The sequence below is a fragment of the Lepidochelys kempii genome, chromosome 6 (assembly GCF_965140285.1).
Source record: "Lepidochelys kempii isolate rLepKem1 chromosome 6, rLepKem1.hap1, whole genome shotgun sequence".
Lineage (NCBI taxonomy): Eukaryota > Metazoa > Chordata > Testudines > Cheloniidae > Lepidochelys > Lepidochelys kempii.
Genome location: NC_136385.1, coordinates 71,718,012 through 71,740,880, shown reverse-complemented (window position 1 = coordinate 71,740,880; position 22,869 = coordinate 71,718,012). Strand labels below are relative to the sequence as shown.

The window sequence follows — 22,869 nt, the reverse complement described above, 5'->3', positions numbered from 1 at the left end:
GCTTTATTTTCAATATCACCTTTCAGAAATTCAGATTAAAAAAAAATAATCAAACTAAGATTGTGAAAAATTTTCTCAAAAGTGATCCTTCCTCTTTAGCCCAGGCCACCATAAGTCCCAAAAGATTTTGATTAGAACATGGAGGAGGTGTCTTTGGAAAAATGTTATAAGTTTATAAGAAACCCCAATCTTGCAGCTGGACGCATTCAGACACAAGTGGTTTTATTGAGTTCTCTCTCTTTTGGGGCTGTAGGAGTGTCCTGCATAATTGTAGGCAAAACTACTTTATCTGGTCTAAATGGCCTCTCGCGCTCTCTCTCTCTCTCTCCAAGAAATTTAAGTTCCCTAAAGCCAGCAAGATCTTTCTCATGGTTCTGTCATTGACAGAAATCAGTTAGCAAGTGATGTGGAGATATTCTCAAGGGATTTGTTCAGACTGAAAAATTTGCTTCTTCAATCCAGCTGTTTCTTTGGGGATAAAAAAAAAAAACCCTTGTATCAAATGTACAGATGAACAACAAGCAATTCTTCCAGGTATTTTGTTATTTTGGAATCAGGAAATTTTTTTTTTTTTTTTCAGCTCTGTGGGACAGAGAGCAACACAGGTACTTCTTCAATGACAGATAATGTAGATTTGCTGACTTAGGACATCTTAAGTCTTAAGAGAAAATTAAACACTTTCCTTTCTTCTTCAGAACAGTTGTCACCTCAGACCAAAAACATACTAAAAATTCATACAAAAGGGGATACTGTACTAGGATATACAGTGTTTTCCTCTTCTTTTTTCTATCTTCTGTGCTAGTACATTTCTATTAAAAACTAAAGACACTATATATGTATAGCTATATAATAGTTTTGTAGCCATAGTCCTAGTGCTACTCTCAGAACGTTGTCCGGCATTTTCTTTAGTTTTTTAGTATCTGCCTTCTACACAGGAATGATAATCTTCATTCACTCTCTCACTTATGGAATATTTCCAGTTCTCAATTTTTTTTTCCATAACTCATTCAAGAAATGGCTGCACTCTATCTTTTTTATGTTCTGTAGGTATCAAGAATCTTGCATTCCCTTTTCCATTAAATCTGTTCATCATTCTCATGACCTGCAGTTAAGGGGAAACACTGTCTATCAATTACGGTCCATCATTTTTCATAGTTTACTGTTGGCTGTGCAGAAATGGCACGTGTTATGGCTGATCAGGACTTTGTGTGTGTGTAATATATATATTCCAAGATGTTGCATTTCTTAAAAGACATAATTTTAACTCATAAACTAATTAATGGATATCCTTGTAAATTTTCAAAAAATTCCTTCAGTACTTAAAAATGTGAGTGATTTCGGAAGGAAAGGGTGTGTGTGTTTTTTTTTTTTAAATACATTAACAGATATTTGCTTTTAAGTGTGAAATGTAATTCAGTCTTAACTATGGTGCCATGATGGACATCTCCATAATTTCTGTATTGACTAGAGCAAAGGTGGGCAAACTATGGCCTGCGGGCCACATCCGGCCCGGCCCTTGAGCTCCCGGCCGGGGAGGTAGCCCTTTGCCCTTTCCTTGCTGGGCCCCTCCCCCGCAGTCATGCCGCTTCATGGGCAGCCCTCTGGGCAGCAGGGCAGCACAGCAGCATGTCTGGCTCTGGCCGGGCAGTGCGGCTTCCAGACATGCTGCTCTGAGCGACATGGTAAGGAGGAGGTCGGGGGGGGATAAGGGTCCTGGAGAGCAGTCGGGACAGGGAGCAGGGGGTGGTTGGATGAGGCGGAGGTTCTGGGGGGCGGTCAGGGGATGGGGAACGGCGGGGGGGAGGCGGATAAGTGTGGGAGTCCTGGAGAGCCTGTTGGGGGTGGGGGTTTGGGGCAGGTTGGATAGGTGGTGGGGTCCCAGGGGGGCGGTTAGGGTCAGGGGGTCTCAGGAGGGGGCAGTCAGGGGACAAGGAGCAGAGAGGAGGTTGGATGGGTCGGGAGTTCTGAGGGGGGCAGTCAGGGAGCAGGAAGTGGGAGGGGTCGGATAGAGGGTAGGGACTAGGCTGTTTGTGGAAGCACAGCCTTCCCTACCCGGCCCTCCATACAGTTTGCAATCCTGATGTGGCCCTTGGGACAAAAGGTTTGCCAACCCCTGGACTAGAGTATACAAGGAGTATCATATTTTGCTAAATCTAGCGGGGTCTTAATTTCACAACTAAAGGAAGTACACTGTAAGGAAGGATCTATTTTACAACATTGTAACTAGCTATTAATTCCACTTTTTTTTTTTGCAACTTCTTGTTTCTCAGGCCTTGTCTACATGAGAAAGTTGTACTAACTTAATTAAATCTGCTTAGAAACTGATTCAGTTAAATCAGTGCAGCCCCCCTTATGGATATTCTTATTTCGTTTTAAGAATGCCTTACTGCGATTTAAATTAATTAAAATTAAATTAATTCCATAGCAACATAAGCTAAATTGATATAAGGTACACTTAAATTGATATAGTGTACCACAGGGTGTTACCACTAATTTACTTAAATCAAAAGCTTTTTGATTTAAAATCAGTTTCAAAAGCTTTTTCTTTCTTGCCACTTCCCTATTCAGGGTCGGTGACTTTATAGCTTTCTTCCAAAACTCATGATCATATGCCAGGCTGTTGTGCAGATTGGTCTCTTGGAGGTCCGTTGATATCCAGCCCACATACCGAGTCCTTGGTCTACCTCTTGGTTGTCCTCTGTCCACAGTCATTCCAAAAGCCATCCTACTAATACATCTCTCAGGTCTCTGCTGCATATGACTATTCTAAGGTAGCCTAGTCTCCATCAACTGGTTTTCAGTTGGAGCACCCGCATTAGGCTCCTTACAACCACATTTTCTTTTCTTTTTTTTTTCTTTTTTTTTCCTTTTTTTTTTTTTTTTTTAAATAAACGGCTTGACCATCTCAACATCTTTTGTTTTGAGGTGGAGAGCATACTGATTTCCTTTCTTGTGGCTGGCCTAGTATCTGTTTTTTATGTTAAGATGGGTTGAAATCAGTTTACAAAGCGATTTAGTATAGATAAGGCTTTGGTTTTCGAATCCTTCTCTCACTGGTGGTACATTGTAAAATGTTTGAAGTCTATTCAGATACCATCAGTATCCTTTTAACTTTCATTGCTGTGTGATATACAAAAAAATTGCAAGAAGAAAATATTTGCAGACATTTTTGTTTCTGAGAAGAATCGGAATCCTATTTTAGAAGGTTACCATAATGAACCATCCTTATGGAGAATTTTGATCATGTTTTTGAAGTTCATTTATTGCTGCATTTCATGTTTGCACAAGAATTCTCGCATTCTTCCAAGGCATTGGGAGTCTCAAATATGTGTCCCATACATTTCTTTATGAAAATGGTCTCCAAACTATGGGGCATGCCCCCCTCGGGGGGGAACGGAGGAATATTTGCGTAGGGGCCATGTTGCGGCCCAGGCCAGTCCCCAGAAGGGGTGGGGAGGGAACGCCACCCAACCTCCTCTCTGCCCACAGCTCTGGCCTCACCCCCAGTTGCAGCGTCTGGCCCTGGTGCTCCGTTCCCGGCCCTGCTGTTTCCCGGCCCAGCTCTGGTAGGGAGGGGAGGGATAGGTCAGTGATTTGAGCACTGGCCTGCTAAACCCAGGGTTGTGAGTTCAATCCTTGAGGGGGTCATTTAGGGATCTGGGGCGAAAATTGGGGATTGGTCCTGCTTTGAGCAGGGGGTTGGACTAGATGACCTTCTGAGGTCCCTTCCAACCCTGATATTCTATGATTCTATGATGGGGGCAAGGGGGGGGTGAGCGATCCTGAAAAGTTTGGGGACCACTGCTTTATGATTTGATATTGTATCAATATGATGGTAATTTAAATTATTATAATGAGTAAAAAATTTAGTTATATCAAGTGTGTTTTAGGAAGAAGAAGATTTTACTCAATTAAAAGTGGTGTATATTCAGATCTCCATGAATGAAGTGTTCAAGACTTGAAAAATTTACAAAACAGCACCTAACTAAAGTACTAAGCCTATGAGCCCAGATGCCACCACACCTCCCCTTCCCCCAAAAAACCCTCCCCCCCAGAATCATGGCCATGAATTTTAAAGAAATAAAGCAATAATATAGAGGTATTTTACCATACGTAACTGTATTGCCAATCAACTTTTCATCTAATAAGCTTAAAAATGTAATTTACTCTGTGTCCTGCACTTTTGATGTACCTTCTCTTTACTTTGTGGCTTTACTGCCCTCTGCCATTCCTGTTTTGGATTATATTGTGTCTCTTTTTGCATTGTCCAGAAAGTATGTTTTTGCTTCTCTCTCCTTCCATCCCCTGAAATCCTTTCCTCTGTTTCTCTGAATTGTGGGTTTTTTTAAATATTTTTTTACTTTAGATTTTTCTGACTTTCCTTGTCCACAAATATCTCTCTCCCTTTTTAAAAATGTAATCCTTCCATTTTATTCCTTTCTCTTCTTCTCTAAAAAGACAGAGGTTTATCTAATTCAGTTTTTGTAACTCATAAATTTTATGGGCAGCAACTACTCCTAAATATCTTAAGGAACAGTTAACCATAATTTTCCTTTGCAATGGTTTTACCATCCCAATTAAAGTTTAGCATTGTGCTCTTTCCCACATTAGTATGGGAAACCTGAAAATCTACTAGACCAGAGGTTCTCAAACTTGGTCTGCGAGCTCCATTCAGGTGGTCTGCGGATAGTTCCTTCTAAGGTACACGCCTGGGCAGCCACACATAAGAGAATAAAGGGTCACCCACCTAATTAGTGGAGCCATGTAGGCGTGGCTCCATTAATTAGGTGCCTGAACCCTGGAGGAGATGCACATGTCAGGTGAGGTGATGGCCTTGGGAGGGACTAGGGGGTAGGTGGGAGGGGGCAGTGGGGTGAGAAGAGTGGGTAGGGGGAATATGTGCAGGGCAACAGCAGCCAGAGAGAGACCAACTTTCTCCATCTCCAGGGCGGTGGCTGCGGGGGAGAGAACCCTGTCCTTCCCAGCCCATCTCGGTGGCTGCCGTGGCGGGGGAGAGAGTACTGATATTAAAATATGAATTGTGTGCTTTTATTTGTAGGGAAAAAAAAACGCTTTTTTTGATTAGCACTTTTATCCAAAGCGCTTTACAATCGTTAGTAATGGTACAAATAACATTTGGAAAGATCATTAAGTGGTCCAGCCATGAAAAACATATCACGGAGTGTGAAATTTGGTCTTTTGTGTTCTTTTACTCTATACTATACAGAGCTCATAGGAGAGACCAGTGTTTCTCAAATTGGGGGTCCTGACCCAAAAGGGGGGTCACAGAGTTATTTTACGGGGGTTGCGGTATTGCCACCGTTACTCTGCTCTGCCTTCAGAGCTGGGTGGCTGGAGAGCGGTGGCTGTTGGCCAGGCCCCCACCTCTGAAGGCAGCGCCCCGCTAGCAATAGCACAGAAGTAGGGAAGCAATACCATACCATGCCACCCTTTACTTCTGAGCTGGTGCTGGCAGTGGCTCTGCCATCAGAGCTGGGCTCCCAGCCCGCAGCCGCCGCTCTCCAGCTGCCCAGCTCTGAAGGCAGCGCCACCGCCAGCAGCGGTGCAGAAGTAAGGGTCGCAGCACTGCAAACCCCCCCACACTAACCTTGTAAACCCCCCCCCCCACACACACACACAAACAACTCCTTTTTGGGTCAGGACCCCTACAATTACAACACCATGACATTTCAGATTTAAATAGCTGAAATCTTGAAATTTATTATTTTTAAAATCCTATGGCCATGAAATTTACCAAAATGGACCATGAATTTGGTAGGGCCCTACCTATAGGCTTGCTTCTGAAATTTCAACTATCATTCTCTGAGCTGTATTGTGTGGGGGGTGGAATTATATTTTTCAGGTGCGTTTCTTCTCCATGGCTGGCTGCCAGATTTTGATAATGTTAGCAAAACTGATGGGAAGCAACCAATACCTCCCAGAACTATTTATAAGAATGAAATTGCATCTACAGTTGGAGTTCTCTAATGTCTGGCCAAGTTCTGTTTTCACTGATATCCATTTCAATTCAGACTAAGTCAGTTGAGTTCAGTGGAGTTACTCTGAATTTACGCTGGAGTAATTGAGAGCAGAATCTGGCTCAGTGGCTTCCAAATGGATGGGGTGATTTCATATGGGACGGGTTAGAATACCAGTTACTTTTAAATATGATTCTCGTATAAGAGCAGAAGAGAGAGTCCTGCTACCTAAAATAAGAAATTACTATATTCTCTGGAGTCTGTATGATGAAAAAACATATGAGATGGCATAATGATGTTTCTTGAATGCTAACTAGTATGCTAAAAATGAAAGCTTGTCCTAACTAGCAGCAGTTGCCCTAAAGTCACTGTCAAGCTCAGCTGACCTAAGTGTTGTTCCTTATAGGGAGCAACGTCCTGCTAAAGTAGTATCTTCCTACTGTGATAACCATTTATTGTGCAGTACTGAGGAATCTGTTTTAGGGAAGGAAAATATAATTGATATGACAGGATATTTTTTGAATTTTGTGTCTTTCATCTGTGTGGTAAAGTTCTTGTTTACTTTCTCCAGTCCCATCGCTAGCAGTTATGAAAGCAGCTCCCGGGTAGCATCCCCATTGGACCCAAATGGACACTTCAATGTAGTCATTAAAGAGGAGCCGGTAGATGACTATGATTATGGGTCAAGTGTGTGCATTGAAGGGATAACTGTGAAGCAGGAAGACACAGATGAGGAAACAGATGAATATTCCAATAGTGATAATGATCCCATACTAGAGAAACAGCTGAGAAAACACAGTGAGATGGACAGAAAAGATGCAGGAGTCAGGTCCACCAAACGAATGCTGGCCAACCCTTCAGGTGTTGCCAAAGCCAAAATGTTAAAATTGGATAGTGGGAAGATGCCTGTAGTCTATTTAGAGCCCTGTGCAGTCACCAAGAGCACGGTAAAGATTTCTGAGCTGCCACAGACCATGCTCTCCTCTTGTAAGAAGGATAAATCCCCAGTGAGTGCAATATTGGACTCCTTGCCTATTTGTTTTGAAAATCATAAGGACTCTTGCTTACACACAGTCATGGAAACTGAGGAAGTAGCTGTGAAAAAACAGTACTCTGGAAACAAAGTGCCACAAAAATACTGTTCCATCAAAGAGGCACCATGGACCATATCTAAATCATCTAGTTTCAAGCTTGGGAGCTCTACAGGTGGCCTTTTTTCAGCCAGAGACGTTGCTGGAAGAAAAAAAGCAGGTGTACTAAGGAATCCCATGTCCCAGAAGGGTACTGGTACTAATCAAAATCCTATGTCATCCGGCCCAAGTAGAAGGGGAAGGCCACGAAAGCTAAAGATCTCCAAGGCTGGACGACCCCCTAAAAACATAGGGAAGAATGCAGTGACAAGCAAGAATGCCTCCTTGGGATCAGGAAGTATCCTTCCAGATGTTAAGCCAGATCTTGAGGATGTGGATGGAGTCCTCTTTGTGTCCTTTGCATCCAAGGTAAATCACTCTTCCTTCAGTGTCCTCAATAAAACTTAATATGCTCAAAAGGAGCAGTGGCTTAACTTAGCTTCTCAGTGGTCATAAGCTGAAAATAATAATTTTCTCCTTTGGGATCCCTGAAAACGTTATTTAAAAAATTTGTAGTTGTAGCACTGTCTGCGTTTTCTACCTTCATAGCAATCTTGATTATCACTGGCTCAGCGAGAATGAGTGATTAGAATCTGGAGTTTGGTGCATAGTAATGCAAAGCACTATAATTAGGCCACTCTAATAGCCTGTTTTAATGATATGGCTGTCTAGCTTGTGTCGAGATGAGCATTTGATTTTAAAGCATTTTACATTTATTTGAGGCTCTTTTTGCATGTAGGAAGCTCTCGACATTCACACTGTTGATAGAGTTGGAGGAGAAGAATCACAGAATCTGCAGACTTCCTTGCTAGCTACAAGTGATCCAGGTAACACTCAATAACCTTTAATAATAGTTTAAAAAAAAGGGGGGGGGGAGGATGGAATTTGGGTGGTTTGGCCTTGATAAAAGAAGGTGTAAGGATACAGTGGGAGATAAGTATTTAAATGAACAGTGTATCAGAATTTTGCATAGCATGTGCAGTCTCATTGCATACACAATAATATCTTTCATTCTCTGAGCAGGTTGTCGAGCAAGAATATGCTTGCTGGAAAAAGAACTCTTGGAAGATCTGAAGTCCTTGCGGCATAAGCAAGTGATACATCCTAGTCTCCAGGAAGGTATATATGTAAAGCTCTCTGGGGCAGGAATTGTTTCCTACTGTGTTTTAATACTGTGCTTACCACAGTGGGGACCTGAGTTTGGGTGGTTCTTCAAGTATCTTTCACTGTGGATCCCACTGTAGGTGCTCATGTGAATGGAATCAGAGACTTTTGAACAGAAGTGTGTGATGTGGCCACTGATGCTTCCTCTTGCGCCTGTGTGAGGGCATAAATGGCAGAGCTGCAGCAACCCTCCTTCAGTTTCCCTTTACTGTCTGTGGTAGTGAGATTCATTTATTCCAAAACCAGAAGGGAGCAGACAGTGATGGAGCACTTCAGCCAGAGAACGGTATTCAATTCCCTCAATGACCATATACTGACACCCTATAGAAAAACATATAGGTACCAGCCCCAGCAGAGACCGAGGACATTATCTTACTCCTTGAGTTAACGATCAGAGTAATGACAAAGAAAGAGGACAAGGTGCTCCAGGGGATGCCCATTTCCCACCTCTTTGGCTAACCTACTTCCTTCTCAGAGGCTGCAGATTTGACAGAAGCGTCAAGAGTTGCACTGCATTCATTCTGGAGCCTCTCTCCACCTTCAGCAACTGCCTGGCCCCTTTCCACTGGGACAACTGACAAATGGGCATTAGACATTGTATCCTAAGGCTCTTCTGTACTTTCCCACTCCATACCCTTTCCCTTCTCACAAAAGCCTGTTACAAACAAACAAGGAGGTAATATCTTCTATTGGACCATCTTCTATTGGTGAGAGGTCACCCGAAGAGCTCAGTGTAAGCTCAAAAGCTTTTCTCAGTCAACAACAGAAGTGGGTCCAGTAAAAGATATTAGCTCACCCACCTTCTCTCTCTAATACCCTGGGACTGAAACAGCTACAACACTGCATGTTACAAAGACAAGCAGACTTGTTACTTCATTTAGGTAGGTGGGGTAGTACAAGGGAAGAGGCTTCTACTCCTGTCACTTCCTTATCCTGAAGCGGGTCTTCATCCTATCCTAGATATGAGGAGATTGAACAAATACATGCGTCATCTCAGATTCAGGGTAACGCTTGCCTCTGTCATCCCACATCTTCAGGCCCATGACTGGTTTCTAACTCTTAACTTTTACGTACAGGATACGTACTTCCATATAATCATCCACCCAGCTGACAATAAATAGTTCAGATTCATGGTGGGCCAAATCATTACAAGTAGAAAGTACTGCCATTCAAACTCTCCATGGCACCAAGAATCTTCATGAGGTGTCCAAAGGTAGTAGCAGCACATCTTAGAAGGAAAGACATTCATGTATACCTTTACCTGGATGATCAGTTGTGGGAAGGCAGATCCCAGCAGGACATGGTGGCAAGCCTGAAATATGTTCTCTCAGCCAGGTCTCATAGTGAACTACAAAAAATCATCTTATCCCATCACCGAATGAGTTCATAAGAGCACTGATCAACTTGGGTTAGCAAGAGCATACCTTCCAAAGGACAGGTTCCTGTCGATGCAGTTGCTATTACTTAGGTTAGAATTATTCCTGATTGCAATGAATCATAGAATATCAGGGTTGGAAGGGACCTCAGGAGGTCATCTAGTCCAACCCCCTGCTCAAAGCAGGACCCATCCCCAATTGAATCATCCCAGCCAGGGCTTTGTCAAGCCTGACCTTAAAAACTTCTAAGGAAGGAGATTCCACCACCTCCCTAGGTAACACATTCCAGTGTTTCACCACCCTCCTAGTGAAAAAGTTTTTCCTAATATCCAACCTAAATCTCCCCCACTGCAACTTGAGACCATTACTCCTTGTCCTGTCATCCGCTACCACTGAGAATAGTCTAGATCCATCCTCTTTGGAATCCCCTTTCAGGTAGTTGAAAGCAGCTATCAAATCTCCCCTCATTCTTCTCTTCTGTAGACTAAACAATCCCAGTTCCCTCAGCCTCTCCTCGTAAGTCGTGTGTTCCAGTCCCCTAATCATTTTTGTTGCCCTCCACTGGACTCTTTTTCCAATTTTTCCACATCCTTCTTGTAGTGTGGGGCCCAAAACTGGACACAGTACTCCAGATGAGGCCTCACCAATGTCAAATAGAGGGGAACGATCACGTCCCTCCGTCTGCTGGCAATGCCCCTACTTATACATCCCAAAATTCCATTGGTCTTCTTGGCTACAAGGGCACACTGTTGACTCTCATCCAGCTTCTCATCCACTGTAACCCCTAGGTCCTTTTCCGCAGAACTGCTGCCTAGGCATTCGGTCCCTAGTCTGTAGCAGTGCATTGGATTCTTCCATCCTAAGTGCAGGACTCTGCACTTGTTGGACCTCATCAGATTTCTTTTGGCCCAATCCTCCAATTTGTCTAGGTCCCTCTGTGTCCCATCCCTACCCTCCAGCGTATCTACTACTCCTCCCAGTTTAGTGTCGTCTGCAAACTTGCTGAGAGTGCAATCCACACCATCCTCCAGATCATTTATGAAGATATTGAACAAAAGCGGCCCCAGGACCGACCCTTGGGGCACTCCGCTTGATACTGGCTGCCAACTAGACATGGAGCCATTGATCACTACCCGTTGAGCCCGACAATCTAACCAATTTTCTACCCACCTTATAGTCCATTCATCCAGCCCATACTTCTTTAACTTGCTGACAAGAATACTGTGGGAGACAGTGTTAAAAGCTTTGCTAAAGTCAAGGAACAACACGTCCCTTGCTTTCCCTTCATCCACAGAACCAGTTCTCTCGTCATAGAAGGCAATTAGATTAGTCAGGCATGACTTGCCCTTGGTGAATCCATGCTGACTGTTCCTGATCACTTTCCTCTCCTCTAAAGTGCTTCAGAATTGATTCCTTGAGGACCTGCTCCATGATTTTTCCAGGGACTGAGGTGAGGCTGACTGGTCTGTAGTTCCTAGGTTCCTCCTCCTTCCCTTTTTTAAAGATGGGCACTACATTAGCCTTTTTCCAGTCGTCCAGGACTTCCCCAGATCGCCATGAGTTTTCAAAGATAATGGCCAGTGGCTCTGCAATCACATCCACCAACTCCTTTAGCACTCTCGGATGCAACGCATCCAGCCCCATGGACTTGTGCATGTCCAGCTTTTCTAAACAGTCCCGAACCACTTCTTTCTCCACAGAGGGCTGGTCACCTCCTCCCCATTCTGTGCTGCCCAGTGCAGTAGTCTGGGAGCTGACCTTGTTTGTGAAGACAGAGGCAAAAAAAGCATTGAGTACATTAGCTTTTTCCACATCCTCTGTCACTTGGTTGCCTCCATCATTCAGTAAGGGGTCCACACTTTCCTTGACTTTCTTCTTGTTGCCAACATACCTGAAGAAACCCTTCTTGTTACTCTTAACATCTCTTGCTAGCTGCAACTCCAGGTGTGATTTGACCTTCCTGAGTTCACTCCTGCATGCCCGAGCAATATTTTTATACTCATCCTGGTCATTTGTCCAATCTTCCACTTCTTGTAAGCTTCTTTTTTGTGTTTTAAGATCAGCAAGGATTTCACTGTTAAGCCAAGCTGGTCGCCTGCCATATTTACTATTCTTTCTATACATTGGGATGGTTTGCCCTGTAACGTCCATAAGGATTCTTTAAAATACAGCCAGCTCTCCTGGACTCCTTTCCCCCTCATGTTATTCTCCCAGTGGATCTTGCCCATCAGTTCCCTGAGGGAGTCAAAGTCTGCTATGGTATGGGTCTGCTGGCCCTATGTAGCAAGCATGTATGTGTTGCTGCTTGCCAGACTTCACCTGTAGTCCCTTCAGCTCTGTCTCTGGTGAATCTATTTCTCAACAATACCCCAGATGAACAAGAAGGTTGTAGTTTCACCATGTCATCTCGGAACTGAGATAGTGGAAGGAACCCAAAAAAGTGCATGGAAGGGTACTGTTCTTTGCTCCCTGACAATGACTTTAACCACAGATGCATCAGGGACAGGTTGGAGAGTCCACCTGGGCTGTCCACAAATACAAGGGACCTGATCCCTAAAGTCATGGGGCACTACATCAGTGTCCTGGAGCTTAGAGCCATCAGGCTAGCCTGCATGGCCTTCCTATCTCTCCTTCAAAATTACACAGTGCGGACCTTGGTAGATTACATGTACGTGATGCACTGTGTAAACAACCAAGGGAGTGCACACTTGGCCTCCCCTCTGTCTGAAAACTATTAAGTTCTGGTCGCTCCAACATATGATAAACCATTCATTCTTCACCTCTTGGGTGTCATCAACAACCTGGCAGATAATCTGTTTACCACACATGAGTGATTACTGCGGAGGTCCTTCAGAGAGCTGATATTCCTTTGTTGGGGGACCTCTATGATAGGCTTGTTTGCCACCAACATCAAGTGCCAGATGATTTGTTCCAGACCGGGCACAAGCCTGGGGTTGCCTCTGCATGCTTTCTTTCTGCAGTGATCCCAAGGACTTCTGTATCCCAGGGTAACAGCCAAAATCAAACAAGACAAAACTGTCTTTGTGTTACCCTAGTAGCTGAGATGGTTTTGGTTGACAGACCTCTTACAAATATCCATTCTGCTGCCTATCCAGCTCCCAGATTGGCCAGATCTGATTTCCCAGCACCATTGCCAGATAGTCCATTCAGACGCAAAGTCATTGTGCCTGCAGTGTGGTAGTTGCTTGGTTGAGTATTGCAGACAGAGACGCTCCCTACAGGTATAGGAAATCCTGATACAGAGCAGGAAGAGACTGCCCAGGAAGACTTACTCATCTCAATTGAAGAGACTCTCTATATGGGCAGTCCAGTATGGCCTGGACCTGGTCCAGACCTCAGTATTGATGATCTTTGACTATCGCACTTAAACGTTCAGTTCTATTAAGATCCACCTTGCAGCATTTTCAGCTTGCCATTTACCTGAACTGTTTTGCTTGGTCTTTTCTCACTGAACATTATCAAAATTTTTCAGAAGGCTATTACGTACCTACCAACCAGTCTTAGAACCTACTCCTGCCTGGGACTTCAACATCATCCTCCTTAGATTTATGAAGCCTCCCTTTGAACCTCCTTCAGAATGCTCCCTATATTTCCTCACTCCAAAGACAGGCTTCATAGTGGCTATCACTGTGGCTAGAGGAGTGAGTTAGTGCCAAGCACTTATGGCTGAACCTCTGTATACAACATTGCATAGGGATATTGTGGTGCTAAAACTTCATCCAAAATTCATCCTCACGGTGGTCTTAGAATTTAATCTAAACCAGTCTTCTTCCCAAAGCCACACTCCACACTGGGAGAAGAGAAGTTGCATATGCTAGATGTGTCCAGGTCCTTGCTTTATTACATTCAGGACCAGACTGTTCAGACGGTCTCCCAGTGTATTTCTGGCACTAGCCAGGCATTCTAAAGGTCAGGCCACCTCTTCACATAGAATAAAAAATGGATAACACAATGCAACTCACTGTGTTACCAGGTGGCTGATGTACTTCTCCTAGCCAACATTAAGGCTCCCTCCACCAGATCGCAAGCAACATCTTTCTCCTGCTTCAGTAATGTGCTGATATCAGAAATCTGCAAAACAGCACTGTGGACCACTGACCTTGTCAAGCGTTTTACTTTGGGCTTAGCAGTCAAGTCTGGTGCCAAGCTTGGGAGAGCAGTTCTTCAGTTACTATATTAATGGATGCAGCTGAAACGCCTTCTTCCCACCATCCTGAAAGGATATTGCTTGCTGGTCACCTATAGTGGGATCCACTCACACGTACTCCAAAAGAAAGGTTACTTCCCCTACTGCAACTGTGGTTCTTTGAGATGTTGTAGTCAGTGTGGATCCCATGACGCATCCTTCATCCCTGCTTTTTGGAATCCTCAGCTGTCACTGGCTTCGAGTTGCGAGGGAACTCAGGAAAGGTGGTGGCCACTGCCTTTTATGTCTTCACACAGGCATGCAACAAGGCACAGGCACACACGTGGCCCTAAAGGACACTGCTACTCAAAGGACTCAGGTAGTGTGCATGTGGTACACGTGCAACTACAGTGGGATTCACACTTGATTACAACATCTCAAAGAACCACAGTTACTGTACAGTAACTGTTCTTTCTCTGGGTATTACCTCAATCCCACCAATAAAAATAATCTTCAGAATTCATGCAGATTATCAGTTTCATGGTTGTGAGGAAATGAATGTTACACATGAAATAAAGAAAAGATCTTGCTTGGGATTCATTAATTTGGAGGCTTCAAGAGAACTCTGTTCTGTTTGTTGTTGTTAAATTCATCTCTTGTCATTTTTAATCTTGACATGAATTGATGTATTCTGGGATGAGATAGGGACTTTCCCCAAGCTTGTTCAGTCTGGGGCTTCTCAGAAAAAAAAATTCCACAGCACAATATGTACACATTTAAATTTAAATGATCATGCACATACGAAAGGTCACTTTAATTACCTAGATCCTAAATTGTTCAGCTATACATCTCCAGATGAACCATTTTATTGATCGACTTGTTCACTTAGTATCCCCCTTCTGCTGCTGCTTAAAGTGAGGGAAAGTGACTATTATGATTGGTATACCTTTATTTTATCCCAACCATTGCAAGTTTTCTTAGAGGAAAAGCACGTGGGGACTTGGAAGGGGATAAGAGTCTAGAAATTCCTTTGTACCTACTAGCTTGCTCTGTTGAATTATTCTATGCAATTGTTACTTCTTTCACTTCGTTTTTCTATTCAATTACTAAGAAAATTTATTTTTATATAGTGCTTCTCATACTAATGAAGAAAAGGAGGACTTGTGGCACCTTAGAGACTAACCAATTTATTTGAGCATGAGCTTTCGTGAGCTACAGCTCACTTCATCAGCTCACGAAAGCTCATGCTCAAATAAATTGGTTAGTCTCTAAGGTGCCACAAGTCCTCCTTTTCTTTTTGCGAATACAGACTAACACGGCTGTTCCTCTGAAACCTCTCATACTAATGGTATTCCATAATACTTTGCAAAAGAATGAGAATTCTATCAGTATCTTACTGATTGTGCAGTGACTGAATATGTAAACACAATAGCCATAATCATAATTAATTCTATTTTATAGCACTTTTCTTCCAAAAAACACATTAGTGTTTGTATGTAAATTGATATAAATATTCAGGAATCACTTCACCCATTACAACTGTTCAGTGGTGGACAACAACAGTAGGTAACAGTTTTAAGATAAGAAGTAAGGAATATTATATCCGGTTAAAACTTAAGCAATATCTTACACCCAGCTTGTGGATATTAGCACCTGTTTTGAGATAAGGAATGTTGCCCAGGAGAACAGAGGTTGACCCTTTCTTCTTTTTCAAAAAGTGCAATAGGATCTTTACATTCTTCCCTGGACAGAGAGAGATGAAAGTGGTTTTTCCTTTTTATCTCATCCCAAGCACATCTTAATAGGGTGGTATGATCTCAGATACTGTAGTATCTAAACTGCATAGGAGTTGAAGTCTGGTGGGAAACTGGAACCCCTGGCCATTCTTTTTTCTATTTTCAAGTCTGTTAAAACACAGAATGAATGCAAACTCTTTTAAAGTAACTTTTTATTACTTGTATAAGCTGAGAAATGTATCATCTTAAAAGATTTGCTGCTTCTTTTTGCTAATAGTTTGCGGGCTGTGTGATTTTCACTGGTACTTGCTTCTTGCAGTGGGACTAAAGTTGAACTCTGTGGACCCAACAATGAGCATTGACCTGAAATATTTGGGTGTGCAGCTCCCGCTCTCCTACTCAAAAAACTACTCTTTGTGGAACTACCCAAGAATCAATCCTGGCTGTTTGGGTAGGTAAACCATGCTTTCAAAATACATTATCTATTCTTTCAGCATTATTGTTGAGGGCTTGAGGGGTTGGGATTAGTTGTGTATGTGGAATAGGAGTTTTAAATAAAGTTGAATGCCAGTGATGAGAAAGTATCGCATAGGAATTTTTTGTTTTTAATGAGGAATCTTTATACGAAAGCCATATATCATAAACTTGCTGTTTAAATTACTATGAACTTCTTGGCCAAGTGGTCTACCATGTGACAGTCAGGCTCTGATTTTCAGTAATGGCATTGTCATGCAGCTGTACACCTGCTTAGTGCAGGCACGCATGTATGTGTATAAAATTGGGTTTTCCCTAATGGACACACATAGATTGCCTGTCTAGCCATGAGCTCAAAGAAAATTTCCAGTTTGCATGTACGCATGGAGTCATTTGTGTGTATGGTATTGGTGATATTTCATATAGACCGGACTCCTGAAATTGAGGCCCCAAATGTCGATTCTAAGCCTTTTTTTCTGTTACTTTGCTTGAGGGTGCTGTAGTCACAGTCAGTTAGACTTCCATGTTGTTAGGGGGCTGAGTTAGAAGTGGTATTGTTCCACATGTAGAGGATCATTATTCATTCATGTGTAATGTTTTTGCACCTGGTTGATAAGGTGAGGCTGGCTTGTTTTCTTTCCAGATGCTGGGTTTCCCTTTGTTTCCAGGACAGGGAAAACGAATGATTTTACCAAGATCAAGGGCTGGCGAGGGAAGTTTCACAGTGCTTCTAGAAATGAAGGTAAGAGGTAGAAAAGAGTGTTTCCATGTGATACATGTGGCCCTTTTTCTGTCCTAGGAGCAGATCCTTTCAGTTTACTTAATGCTTTATTTTAATTTTTAGTGAAATTTTTGGAGCAGAAATGGTCATGAGTAAAGAATCCCCTGGTTACTGTGATTTCACTGATACAGATTCAAAGATCTGAATGGGGTTTTGTGGAATCAGAGAGATTTTATTTTCCCATTGTGATTTATTCTACTTTGAAATAGGATAAAAGTGTGATTTTTATTTTGTACAAATGACTGCTGAGAAAAGGCAAAAGCTAACTGAAATAGGGTTGTAATTACTGATCCATTTTGGACTCTATATAAACAACCCTTGTTTAGAGAGGTGTGGGAACTCTTATCTTCAGTGTTGCTTTAGACTGTTCTTTGGGGAAGAATCTGCAATTTCTTGGGTATATATGTTTAAAATTATAATGGGAGAAGATACTTCATAGGTTGAGGAAACCCAACCTTTGCCTAATGGGAGGCTGCTTTTGGCGACTTGCCAGGAGCCAGAAGGCTACACTGAATTTAAATAAACTGTAGTTAGATTGCAACCACTGTAATAGTTTTTTAATGCAAAGGTGTACCTTGGAGAGACTACATATCCTAGTTTGTAGTGCTTCAAATAGGTCTTCATAGTTACCCATTCAGAGCGAGATGGAACACTGCACCCTGAGACTTGTAACTGCCATGAGCCACCCATCATATCAAAAATTCCAGTGGCTGCTAGGTGCATTGTTGAACTGAGTGGCCATATTTGGCATGCATGCGTGCTGTGCTATGATCACCCATTTTATACCCAGATGTTGTATAAAAGCTTTGGAAAGTTAAAGAAATTACTGTTCTCTGTTGACTCTACCTATTAGGAGAACTGACAATGTACTTTCTCTGGAGTTATTTCCTGTGTATTTGGATTCCATATTTATTCAGGTAGTGGTTCAGAAGGGTCTTTGAAGAATCGCTCCGCTTTCTGCAGTGACAAGCTGGATGAATACCTGGAAAATGAAGGGAAGCTGATGGAAACAAGCATGGGATTTTCTTCTAGCACTTCCACTTCTCCTGTGGTTTATCAGCTGCCAACCAAGAGCACTAGCTATGTACGAACACTAGACAGTGTTCTGAAGAAGCAATCCACCAGCACTCCATCCACCTCTTATACTTTTAAGCCTCTCGCTGTGTCTTCTGCCTCTAGGAAGATGAAAACTCAGAATAAACAGACAGCTTCAAAGAGCCGAGTAAAACCATCCTACAAACCCATACTTCCTTCACCTGTTGTATTAAAGCAGAAACACAGCTTTTCAGTCCCAGGGGAGAAGGTTACTAAGTCTCTGCCAAGTAGCAACATGGCTAATCAGGTGGATAATTTTATGGTGCCAGCTCTAGAAGAAAACATGTTGCCAAAGCAGATCAGTCTGCGTCAGGCACACCAGCAGCAACAGGCTACTCGCCCACCAGGTTTGTCTAAATCTCAGGTGAAGTTGATGGACTTGGAGGACTGTGCATTGTGGGATGGGAAACCACGGACCTACATCACAGAAGAACGAGCAGACATATCCCTGGCAACTCTGCTCACTGCTCAGGTAAGCTACTGTAATTACCTCCCTTCTCTTCCCTATCAAACCTACTACTTCTGCACTCCAGTGCTTCGTAGCTAGGGTTTAACAAAGAGATAATGATGCTAATAAAAATATACAGGGTGCGGGGTCACCTTTTCTTACCGGTTAGATGTATTGCTCTGTAGAAAAAGTCAAGAAAATGTTTTCTTAATTTGTCTATCTGTACCAGCAATTTAGACAGTTGGAGATAGTACAGTTGAGCTTCTGACTAAATTCACTCACTTGTACTGTAAAGAAGGAAGGGGTTTGCCATTTCAGAAGAACAGTTAACCAGGAAAAGTGTATAGTTGTATTGGCAGTCCCCACCCTTGTCCACATTGAATCAACTTCTTGTCTTGGACTCATGTTTCTATTGTAGCAACAGCTATTATTTGAGTTAAAAATTGTTGATACAATATAATTTTCTTAATCAGAACTCCCCAGTGGAGATGCTTTTGTCCACTTCAAGAAGAATTTCTAACCCAGAGAAGCCATCTTTTTTTGTTTAATAGTATTTCTGCTATTCTGGGAGCTACATTGCCAATAGTGGTGTTTGGATTTGCCAGTGTCATTGGCAAGAGGCACTGCCCACCTGGGACAGAGTGAAAGCCTACTGTCTGCCCAGTAGAAGTGGCAGTTGCAAGACCCCTAACATGGGAAAAGATGCATATATCAGAAAGAAAAGAGGAATAGAAAATACTAGATAAGTGCAAGAATTAATGTTGCTCTAGGAATCATAACCTTTGTACATCCTGGAATTGTAAGTGTACAAAATGTTATATTAACATAGAATTTTGATATGTATCTTAATATATTCGGTTAATTTTGTTAACTATGTACCATAAAACATACAGGTACGTACATGGTAACTTGGCATTTCCTGTTTTTTTTTTTTTTTTTAACTTTGCACAGAATTGACGTTGCTTTAATGTATTTAATTGAAAATAAGTCCTGCTTATATCAATTCCTAGGTGTATCATTGATAGGGCCCTACCAAGTTCACGACCATGAAAAATGCTTCATGGACTGTGAAATCTGGTATCCTCCCATGAAATCTGGTCTTTTGTATGCTTTTACCCTATACTATACAGATTTCATGGGGGGAGACCAGTGTTTCTCAAATTGGGAGTCATGACCCAAAAGGGAGTTGCAGGGGGGTCACAAGGTTATTTTAGAAGTGTCACAGTATTGCCACTCTTTCTTCTGCGCTGCTGCCTTCAGAGCTGAGCGGCTGGAGAGTGGTGGCTGCTGACTGAGGGCCCCGCTCTGCAGGCAGCAGTTCAGAAGTAAGGGTGGCAATACCATACCAGGCCATCCTTATTTCTGCGCTGCTGCTGGCAGCGGCTCTGTTTTCAGAGCTGGGATCCCGGCAGCAGCGACCGCTCTCCAGCTGCCCAGCTCTAAAGGCAGCACCACCGCCAGCAGTAGCGCAGAAGTAAGCGTAGCAGCACCACAACTCCCCCTACAATAACCTTGCGACCCTCCAACACCACAGCTCCTTTTTGGGATCAGGACCCCTACAATTACAACACTGTGAAATCTTAGATTTAAATAGCTGACATCATGAAATTTATGATTTTTAAAATCCTGTGACTGTGAAATTGACCAAAATGGACCGTGGATTTGGTAGGGCCCTACTCATTAAGTATGAATCTCAGCTCTTCTGCTTCTTGGATTACCCACTGTAGAACATCAGGTGACATGACCGCACAGCAACTTTTAGTGCAACTGTTCTCTATCCTGTCATTCAGTGTAATTTGCAGTTTCTTCTGCCCAGGGCAAGTCCTCAGCTTCCTTATAGTTGGTCTTCTGCTGACTGCAGCTTGCTCAGAGGCAGAACCAGACCTGTCAATCAGGGTGGGGTGGGCATGACCATCCCCTTGAAGACACCACTCTGTGTCCTGTCATTCAGTTTAAATTGCAAATCCTGTACCTGATGTTAATTGTGTGGTGGCATTGATTGTGTATGCAGATCTTGTATGCATGCATGTTTTTTATCTCAGTAGAATTTCAAATGTATACGTATGTATTTTTTTTAACTTTAGGCTTCTCTTAAAAATAAACCTATCCACAAAATAATCAGAAGGCGAGCACCACCGTGCAACAATGATTTCTGCCGTCTGGGTTGTGTCTGTGCTAGCCTAGCACTGGAAAAGCGTCAGCCTACCCATTGTCGCAGGCCTGACTGTATGTTTGGCTGCACTTGCTTGAAAAGAAGGGTGTTAGTAGTAAAGGGAGGATCCAAACACAAGAAAATCCTGAAGAAAGCTGTGCGTGGAAGCCTTGTATTCTATGGGCCACAAGGGGAAGAGCAGCAGGAAGAGGAGGAGTTGGAAGAAGAGGGTGATTGGGAAGAAGATGAGCTGAAACAGAAAGATAGGAGGAGGAGAAAGAAGGTGGAATACAGTGAGTATTACTAGGGGCAGAGTGATCACTCAAAACAATTTCAAAGCCATATGCTTTTTCATGAGATTTTTATGTTGAATTTATAGCAAACACCTTGCTGAATCAAGAAAGTAGGGTGAGTTCTAAGAGATTTCTGTACATGCAACTTCCACCTACTTTGCCAGAAACTAACTAGAAGCAAATCTTGTTTCCTACTTTATTGATATTTTAGAAATCTGCCTTTCATTTAGCTGCATGGTTGACATTTTTGGAACTTTTTATGGGTTTATGACTTGTAACATAGCCAGGTATCATTCAGGGTACTTGTAAAAAGTCTGTCACTTGATTATCATCCTAAATCAGTTCAGAGGCCCAGGATGTGAGTCACAACACATTGATCATTATGTAATTTGGGACTTCAGTATTATTCACTCCTTTGTTTGCTTTGCCCAATATTTCATTAATCCCTCTCACAACAACTGAACATCTAGGGCCATATCTTCAGCTGATGTTAGTTGTCTTAGCTTCACTAACTTCAGTGAAGCTATACTGACTTCTGTACCAGCTGAGGGGCTGTCCCCTAATGTGTATTGGGGAAATAAGATGGCAGCTGTCAGTAATGTATTAAACACCAAAGAGAGGTTGAAATTGATGTGGACTGTACTTTGTTCGTACTCTTAAATATTGATGGCATTGTCTCATCATGTTCCAGTCAATTTGATTTATGGAATGAATAAGATTCTCATGCTACAGAGAAACATCACAAAGTCTTGGGTGTCTTGATTTTATTACACAATACGGAAGAAGATTGCACAATGCGTAGAACTACTTTCTTTATTTTTGTTTAATATTTAAATAGTGACAGCATTCTCTACTACTGTTGACATTTGGTAAATGAAGATGAAGTTTAATGTAATTTTTACCTTGGTTCCTTTCCCTTTCCCCTTGGTGTGGGCAAGGACCAGCCACTCTTGCCTAGAGCTTGAGCCCAGAAAGAGAACCAGTGCTATTTCCTGGGAATGTGAGTGGTTAACTAATAGGAGGCAGTGCTTAGACTTAGATGGATATTTCTGTAATTACTGTAGCATTAGATGAGACATCTTCACTGCAAAAATATGCTGTTTTAAAAAACGTTTTTTCCTCTTTCATTTTTCAGCTATCTGTGATACAGAGCCAGAGCAGCCTATTAGGAACTGCCCATTGTGGATAAAAGTAGAAGGAGAGATAGATCCAGAACCAATTTACATCCCAACACCATCTGTCATTGAACCAGTGAAACCTTTGGTGCTGCCTACCCCAGAGCTCTTGCCTTCCAGTAAGAACAAATCTTCCAATGGAGTCAAACCAGGGAGAGTGTATACTCCCAAACCCAACCCAGTGGTAAGCAAGGAAAGGAAGATGCTCTATTTTCAAAGGAAGAGGGCAAAACCTCCTTGTGTGTTAAAAAAACAAACCAGCCTTCACTAAAAATCTGTACAAATCAGTATCTGAAGTAGGTTGATATGAGATTTAAGTCCGTAATTGGATACTTTTGTAAATAGAATTTTGGTGAGGTGGGGTTGATTTTTTTTCTTCTTCCCAATTTTAAAATCCGTTTGTCTTTTATAAACACATTATTGCATGAGTACAAGTATGGACAAAAGGGGTTGTGAATTTCTAGCAATAATGCATGCTATTTTGCAAAATATAGAACATTCCATTTCCTTAAATACTTGAGCTATTCAATGTAGCTTATATAATTAATGAATGATGTGCAAGACAAATGAGGAAATATATTTTAAAACTAATGGATTTTTTGTTTTAGACCGTGAAGACATTTTGATTTCCAGTGTCAAAGCATTGAAAAGTCTGCTTTGTGTTTTAGCCCATGAAAATGTGAAAAGTAAAACCTTCCACAGGGATACTGATAGAGAAGTATGTAGAGATGTGACCAGAATTCAGCAGGTTTCCTCAAAGCAGAATCTCTCTCTTTATCATCTGCCAGGTTAAGCAGAATAGTTGTCTTTGCACCTAGATTTTTTACTTAAAATAAAACCTAATTCAGAAGTAAAACCTAGATGGAGGTCTGGTACTAGGAAGGAAACTGCCCCTTTGAAAGCAGGAGCACTCCTTGCTA

The 22,869-nt window shown here is 42.3% G+C and overlaps 1 protein-coding gene across 7 annotated transcripts in view; it reads left to right on the top strand.

Annotated features, from left to right (window-relative positions):
* Nucleotides 1-22,869, top strand: part of MGA (MAX dimerization protein MGA) — a 95,547-nt gene that overhangs the window by 21,695 nt on the left and 50,983 nt on the right. For all 7 annotated transcript variants that reach the window (XM_073348691.2, XM_073348686.1, XM_078853333.1 and 4 more), the window contains 8 exons: nucleotides 6,550-7,477; nucleotides 7,848-7,935; nucleotides 8,132-8,227; nucleotides 15,851-15,982; nucleotides 16,649-16,747; nucleotides 17,704-18,353; nucleotides 20,414-20,774; nucleotides 21,910-22,133. In XM_073348691.2, the coding sequence (XP_073204792.1) occupies nucleotides 6,550-7,477; nucleotides 7,848-7,935; nucleotides 8,132-8,227; nucleotides 15,851-15,982; nucleotides 16,649-16,747; nucleotides 17,704-18,353; nucleotides 20,414-20,774; nucleotides 21,910-22,133 (2,578 nt within the window). The remainder of the gene's footprint in view (nucleotides 1-6,549; nucleotides 7,478-7,847; nucleotides 7,936-8,131; nucleotides 8,228-15,850; nucleotides 15,983-16,648; nucleotides 16,748-17,703; nucleotides 18,354-20,413; nucleotides 20,775-21,909; nucleotides 22,134-22,869) is intronic.